Here is an 8,162-nt window from a genome sequence, read left to right as displayed (position 1 = left end):
AATTTAAAATACTTAAAAAAAGTATATGAATCTATAATAAAATTTAAGTAAAGTGCAGGAATTAAAAATTATGTTGAATGATAAAAGTTGTGAAAATCGACAAGGGTTGGTGATTGGCGGCAACCACGTGTAATTTATCCTGGAACATTTAATTTTCATTGCTCAATCTTCTTTCACCATGTATAACTCTTTGGTGAAAGGAAGGTTTATGCATCTATTCAAGTCAGGATTGGGACTTGCTACTTGTAGAAGACACGTTCGTTAAGAAAGGCCATAGACCGTGAAGATGTCACGTTGTACTTGTTTGCTAAACTTGTTAGCACCAACCAATTGCAAAGATATTTGCGGGCAGCTATCAACACGGCCACTATTTGTGGATAAAGCGCTTAATTCTACAGAACAACATGATAAAGTCCTTCTCTTAACAAAATACCGCATTGCACGCGCCATAAGGCCATCTACAAATATTTTAGATTCCAATTTAGCTTCAGTTTAACATGTTTCCTTCTTTTTAAATTTTAACTAACTAAAAAAAAATTACATCTATCATGTATACATCGTGCATGTATATTCGAGTGCCTGTATATTCATTAAATAGTTTATTTAATTAGATGTAACATATTTGATGAAGAATTATTGTTTTACATCTGATGTGCACCCCTCAAAAAAACTTAAATAATAGGAGTATTAATTTATTCTTTGGTGTTAATTTTCTAAACTACCAAAAAGAATAAAAAGCAAAACGTGTTCCATGACTCTATCCCAATATGGGCTTTTTTTGGGGGGGGGGGAAAAAAGCTTTTAAATGACTTGCTGATAGTATCGCTAAATTAGAGAATACAATATTTATTTTTTGATGGAAGAAGATGCTACCTTGTCCATCTTATAAGCTGCTTATTTTGAAGTAATTTGATATTTCATAACAATGTTTTGAAAAAAATAATAATTTATTACTCACTCTATTAAAAAATATAAGGTATTTTTAACCGAATCTCACTATCAATAAAATAGTTACTTACTTTCAAACTAACTCCATTTTTTTATATTTACCTTTATTAAACATTCTATAGTAAATATAAAGTCAATATTAACAGGGATACTTTTGAAAAAAAGTAATGATTACATATCAAAAGATTAAAATATCTTACATTTTTTAACATTCAACTCCTCAAAAAATACCTTACATTTCTAAACGGAGGGAGTAATAAAATTTAGTCTAAAATTATCTCTCATTATTTTATCTTTTATATATTTTTATTTTTCTCTCTTATTTTAATTGACATATTCTTTAAAAAAATTATATTATTTTTTAAAAATAAAAATTTTAAACTACATTTAATTGACTTCATTGATATTTACAATTTTAAAAAACGTCTTATAGTTTTTTTGTTTATAAAAAAAGTCTTATAGGGATGGGTATTGGGTATTGAAACATTTCAATACTTATTTTGTTGCTTTATAATATTTATTTTTTGTTTTTATAACAATTGTAATATTTATTTTTTGTTTTTATAACAATTGTTCCTTGTGTATTCATCCAATATTTTTTTGAAATTGATTGGTATGCTAACGTTAATAAACATTTAAAAAAAAATTTAGCCTATAAATTCAAAGAGCAAATTGCCAGTGGCAATTTGGTGGCTTGCGCGTATAACACCGTCGGTCAAGTGTCGCCAGCGAGCGGGAATCGGCGGCCGCGCTACTCTCCAGTAGTCGCTGTCTACCCCAGTTATTCTATCATATAGTATCATATACATGTGTGTGTCTATATATATGTATGTATGTATATTGCCAGTGGTGTGATTCTCTTGGAGTTCGCTTGTTTAACATAAAAGTTTTCTCTATCAGAATCCCGACTTTCTGTGCTCCAACTGCTTTTTGTGTTTTCTTCGGTATAAAGAGGATTATCGTAACGTAGGGTTTCAGTTTCTCTGACAGATAGAATTTCTGGGTTTCCTTTCCTTTTTGATGGACGAGAACTTGCTCGACGATATTATCCGAAGGCTTATCGCGGCTAAGAACGGCAGAACGACGAAGCAGGTCCAGCTTACAGAGTCCGAAATCCGCCAGCTTTGTGTCTCCTCCAAGGAGGTCTTTCTCAGCCAGCCCAATCTTCTCGAACTTGAAGCACCGATAAAGATTTGTGGTAATTAAGGCCATTCTAACTCATTTGGCTCGAGCCGTCAGTGTTAATTTGTTGGGCTTGTTTTCATTTCACAGGTCTTTAATTAGTTTGGAGCTTTGAGAGCGTTTGCCTCTAGTGAATGATGCATTGATGATGTTCTCAAACAATTAACTTTAGGGGGTTGTATCTGCTTGTTGGCCTTCACATTGGCCTTCCTATAACCGCCCCATGCCCGATTCGTAATTGATAAATTGTTATTGAATTCCATGCCCAGCTCTCGGTAATGATGGGAGAACTTTTGGATTGAAGGAAATGGATTAACTTTACTGTACTGCTGCAATTTAGGTTAGATAGCTGTTAATCACGATTATTTACGAGAAAATTGTTGAAGCTTTTAAACTCCATGAGTTTTTTAAGTTATTCAGAGAGTGACTCGCCATAGGTCACGATCATGACTACTGGAACGGTAGAGTCTGTGTCTTCAATACATCACTGGCCTTTTAAACACTGACAAAGTTTTATATATGATGTCAGGGTTCAGGTTATCTCTAGGTATCTAAGGTTTATGTAAGACTGTAGCACTTATGTTATGATAATGCCTTTTCTGGATATAATTAAATGAGCAGATGTTTTAAACCTTCTCAAGGCTTGTTTTGTTATATAGAAGCATTTCGAAGGCCTCTCCTCTTGTTTGTGAATGCTATAAAGTTTCTGCTTTCTCAATAATTTCTTATGATAGGAATCCAGTTTGCAGGAAACACTTACAGCAATTTAACTAGTTTATGCAAATTCTGCTCTTACTAGAAGTAGAAGGTGCAGATACTCACATTGGTTTCACTAGAATTCTTCCATTGTTAACGATCCACACTAGATTGTGTATTATCAATGGATGGCTCCTTCATTAATCACAGCCATTCTTTCCCTGGCCATGATTACTTAGTGATGCATAATCTATACCTAAATGTGTCTGCATGTATGTATTAAGGCATCTTACTTGCTAATAGTGTATCAGCCTTTCTAACTTTCTAATATCTTTTTCCATGTAAGGGAAATCATTTACACCTTTAGGACTTGGTTCAAAAAATTTAAAACACGATCTAGGGTCTGAAAAAGAGAACAGTGACAAGAAATCTTATGTATTGATTCTGTTGTATATGGTAAGAATACGGGTTCTCATAAAATGTGGAACTTAAATGGTGGCATGCTGGTTCCTTAAACTAGACTTGGTTAGAAGACAGAGAGAATATGACAGGGAATATGGAAAATTATCTAAATCTTTCTCAAAGGGGTGCCTTTTCTTTTCTGAAAAAATAATTGCATTTGTTTTGAATGAAAGACTGTGTCATTGATCAAAAACCTACTTACAAAAGAAACCAACCTAGATTAACCTATCCTCTCGTCATTCACTACCTCATTGATGTCTTAGGGTGGATGATCAAAGGTGCTACAAACCTCATCTCTAATATGACCCTGTGTAACTAAAAAGTCAGCTTCAATATTGTCCTCTCCCTACAAAAACATCACAGTAGCTATCCAGTCCCCGGCAAGCATCTCTCTGATTTCCTCAATTACATCTTTATATGGATGAAATTCCATATTTTCCCTCAGAATCAGATTGTAACCATGTGTGGAATCAGTAAACACTTTCAGATTCTTCAGCCCTTTAACCCAGCCCATCTTGAACCCTGTTATCTGGCTTCAAGTTCAGCAACAATGGGTGGCACTTTTTCAAGTTTTCTGCTAAAACCAACTACCCGTTCTCCTCTATTGTTTCACACATCTCCGCGTGCTCTATCTCTGTTATGCAGAACAGACCACCAACTTCCAGCAATGCAGCTTCTTGATATTCTCTTGTAGCTCTCAGAAAAATAGTTGCATTTTTGTGTACAGTCATCTCTATCTGATGAAGGGTAATTGTTTAATTTTCTGGCCTCAATGTTGACATTGGTTGACCTGCTTTTGAGTTTCTGATACTGCTTTACTATTCTTCTTGCAGTGTGAGTTGACATATAGAAAGTCTAAACAACCTCTCATGAATTAAACGCCAATAAGTCAAATTAATTTTACAGGAGAGATTCCTCACCAATAATCATGTCCAGTTTCAATGGTAGTTTGTACTTGTTTATCCTTGTATCTGTAAATATTGAACATTGGGTGACTATGGTCTGTCTTGTACATTTCGTTTCCAGGAGATGTTCATGGTCAGTTTTCAGATCTTTTAAGGTTGTTTGAGTATGGAGGATACCCACCAGAAGCCAATTATTTGTTTCTTGGTGATTATGTTGATCGTGGGAAGCAGAGCATAGAGACAATATGTTTACTCCTTGCATACAAGATCAAATACAAGGAGAACTTCTTTCTTCTCAGGGGAAACCACGAATGTGCTTCCATAAATCGTATATATGGATTTTATGATGAATGCAAGAGAAGGTTTAATGTTCGCCTCTGGAAGACATTTACCGACTGCTTTAATTGTTTGCCTGTTGCTGCTCTTATAGATGAGAAGATCCTTTGCATGCATGGTGGACTATCTCCTGATCTTAAAAATTTGGATCAGATAAGAAATATTGGCCGCCCTGTTGATGTTCCTGATCAGGGCCTTCTCTGTGACCTGCTCTGGGCTGATCCTGATAAAGATCTTGATGGCTGGGGAGAAAATGACCGGGGTGTCTCATTTACATTTGGAGCTGACAAGGTTGTTGAATTTCTTGAAAAACATGATCTTGATCTGATTTGCAGAGCTCACCAGGTAACAAAACATGAGTTTCGGACTGACTTTCTTTTGGATTCACTGTCTTTTGCTATATTTATATGTAATTTGCTCATAAAAAAGGTGGTTGTTTATGCTGAGAAATTTTAATGTAACATATAGCTACTCAATGGGATTTTCAGCTTCAAAACTTTGCATTTAACATGCATTTGCTTGAACATGGAATTTGTATGCTTGAGATTTCATGAAAAATGAAGTGGACTGCTGAGGGGGGATTGCTTAAAGCCTTGTGCAAGCAGAGGTTATTATATTATTATATATATGTATATGAATAGCATCTAATGGGCCTGACTAATATTGTTCATGATCATTTACCTTTCCTGTCTTGTTGTTTGTTCCTCATGCAACACTTCTAATGGGCTGGATTCTAGATTGGGGCTGAAGTAAATGTTGTTATATCAAGGTTCTCAAATTAATAAGAGTGAGAGATGATTAGAATACTAAGTTGCATAGATACAGGTACGAGTATCTAATACGATACGGCATGACATAGCGATACAACAAATTTTCAAAATTTTAGGATACGAATACGGGGATATTTATATAGGTATATGTATTTTGATTTTTAAAAAAGAATTTCTAAAGTAGTATAAAAATATTTATAGCAATCAACCAAAATATTAAGTTTTTTATCAAGTTTTTAAGTGATATAATAAAAAATTACTGGAAAAAATTATATGACAAATGTTAGAATATAGGATACGTATGCAGAAATATCCTACAAATATCATATCGAATGCGAATACGTTTACTTTTTTGAAGTATCTGTGCTTCATAGTTAGAATAGTGCTGAGCAAGAATGACATTTCTTGCTTGTGGAATACTCTTGGCTTGGTTGTGAACAATAGATGACTCAGGTTTCTGCCTAATATGGGAGCATCAGGCCCACCTTTACAGCTGAAATCTCAGTTATCCATTGCCTACATCCCATGCACCTAAGAATTTCTCCACATGAGGCTATTGCATGCCTCTGGTTGTCTGGAAATTTTTCTCTGCCTTCCATCTTTTGTCTCTGTTCATTACTTCTCTTTTATTGTCTCATTTTCTCCATATTGGTGCTGTGCCTCTAAATACGAGAATCTGTTTGTACAAATTAATTTTATTTATGGTCACCATCCTCGACTGAATATGGTCTTCTCCTAATACATGGGCTTTTATCTTTTCATTTTTTATCAGCAACATTGTAATACATTAATGTCAGGTTATTCTGCTTGTTTATTGGTTAATTTATTGTAAATTCTCTACTTTTCTTTCTATGCTGCTATAATTACTTTTTTTGTATTGTGTCACTGTCAATCTATGGTAACGTACTTTTATGTGGTTCGCTGATCTTTGTATTATAAATCATTCTTAATTATGGGAGGCTGAAGATCTGAACTGATGTCTCATGTAAAATTTTGGCTACTGGATGGCAGGTTGTTGAAGATGGATATGAGTTTTTTGCAAAGCGTCAGCTAGTGACCATATTCTCTGCCCCAAATTACTGTGGTGAGTTTGACAATGCTGGTGCCATGATGAGTGTAGATGACACCTTGACATGCTCTTTCCAGATCCTTAAAGCTTCTGACAAGAAAGGAAAAGGTGGATTTGGAAACAGCACGCAAAGACCAGGAACTCCACCCCACAAGGTAAAACAAATGGGAATCATTTCATATGCATGCACTTGTTGCCTTGTTGGTGTTCACATTTTACTTCTATGACTGTGTGGATGGATACGTGTGTACGTTTAGATGCAAATCTGAAACAAAATCATTATTTTTGACGATTCTGGTTGAAGTAAGTATACTTGGAATATCGACAAATATGTAGTTCATCTGAATGCATTGTTGCACATATCAATGAAATGTGTGGATTCTCTCTATGAATTTTCAACGAGAAGCCTTATAATATACTAGGTGGGGTTGGCTACATTAATTGAATGACACTATTGTGTTCTATCAACAGCTAAATATTTGGATATGTTGTTAATCAAAAGATCCTAATGGATAACAAATAAAAGGAAAAAGAAAAGCAAGGGACGAGTAATATTTATGGCTCTCCTGACCTTTTAAGTAAACCTGTTGATGGTGGAGAGCAAGGGAAAGAAAGGAGAGAATCATATTTTATTCAAGGATTGATTGAAGTTAGTGGATATTTCTGTTATCTATGTGAAATTACTTTAAAATCCACTAATTCTATAATGAAAAGAATGGGAATTTTGTTCAGAGAAGTGCTAACTTATAAGGGAAACGACATTGGCTTCCCTCTCCTACTGTTTATGCTTACGCGTGCATGTATTATTTGGCTTGTGGCATACCTTATCATTTTCTATAGGAAAAATAGCAATTAAGGACATTTGTATGAAATTTATATAAGTTAAGGTTTAGTTGTTGTCAAAACCTGAATGAATACTTGTCAATTCGGGTTAGTATTTTATCAATAAGTATCTTTTAATAATAATTAATTTTAAATTATCAACAGTTCATTCGAGTCTATTTTCCATTCGAGTTTTGACAATTTGTCCTTGACTGATATGAATTTCTTATAGAGGTTCTTGATTGCTATTTTCTCTTTTCTATATTTGGTTGTCTGTGTGTGTGTAAAAGAACTTTTTGAAAATCCTGGAAACTTGCCAGCTGCCACCATCTCATCATCAAAGGCATATATCACGTCATCTTACCCCTGTTATTTCAGGGTGGGAAGGGTTGATTAACACAACATCCAAGCAGTAAGTCCGCTCTGGTGAGCGGGATGGAGGCTTTGCTGTTCATGCTGCGTCATGATTCGCAAGGTTTATCGTATGATGGCTTCCTTCCTTAACAAACGACGAACAACTGATGACTGACAAGGGATAAGACCCCCCCCCCTTTTCTGCATTTTGTTTCCTGCTTTTCTTCTAAATGACTCCTGTCTTTCTTCTTTAAATGTAAAATCGATTTTCAAACTTCATTAGTTAACATGCATAGCTTATTATCCTTCGGAATTTCCATTTCAAGTTGCATCAACTTTAGGTGGAATTGCGCCCCAGTGCGCCTGTTTCTCAATACAGGTCTACCATTCAATTGTGTTCCATGAATATCAACATATTAATATAAAATATGTAACAAGTTATACTACTTCCAGGCCTATTTATATAAGAAAAAAGTTATAATAATTTTTTAATTTTATATTGTTTGTTATCAATAGATCTGGAGTTTGCATTGTTCACGAGTCACTGGCATTATGACTTGTTCCACAATTGGTGGAATGCATTAGTGTGCAGTTTATTTTTATTATTCATTTTTTGGC

At 34.6% G+C, this 8,162-nt stretch overlaps 1 protein-coding gene across 9 annotated transcripts; it reads left to right on the top strand.

Moving 5' to 3' along the window:
• Positions 1–1,624: 1,624 nt before the first annotated feature.
• Positions 1,625–7,990, top strand: LOC129322156 (serine/threonine-protein phosphatase PP1). 9 transcript variants are annotated; one of them, XM_054968252.1, is made up of 6 exons: positions 1,675–1,779; positions 1,939–2,146; positions 4,315–4,521; positions 4,624–4,874; positions 6,311–6,523; positions 7,569–7,990. In XM_054968252.1, exons 1-6 carry the CDS (start codon positions 1,756–1,758, stop codon positions 7,581–7,583), a joined length of 918 nt encoding a protein of 305 aa, XP_054824227.1. In that variant the 5' UTR covers positions 1,675–1,755; the 3' UTR covers positions 7,584–7,990. The 9 variants fall into 9 exon arrangements, with proteins under 9 accessions (XP_054824221.1, XP_054824223.1, XP_054824224.1 ...); XM_054968246.1 differs by having other exon boundaries at positions 1,625–1,775; positions 1,927–2,146; positions 4,315–4,874; XM_054968248.1 differs by having other exon boundaries at positions 1,635–1,757; positions 1,927–2,146; positions 4,315–4,874.
• Positions 7,991–8,162: the final 172 nt, after the last annotated feature.

The sequence above is a fragment of the Prosopis cineraria genome, unplaced genomic scaffold (genome assembly GCF_029017545.1).
Source record: "Prosopis cineraria cultivar Desert tree isolate PC_DT_omini unplaced genomic scaffold, ASM2901754v1 PC10, whole genome shotgun sequence".
Classification (NCBI taxonomy): Eukaryota; Viridiplantae; Streptophyta; class Magnoliopsida; order Fabales; family Fabaceae; genus Prosopis; species Prosopis cineraria.
This window is presented reverse-complemented; position numbering and strand designations above follow the sequence as displayed.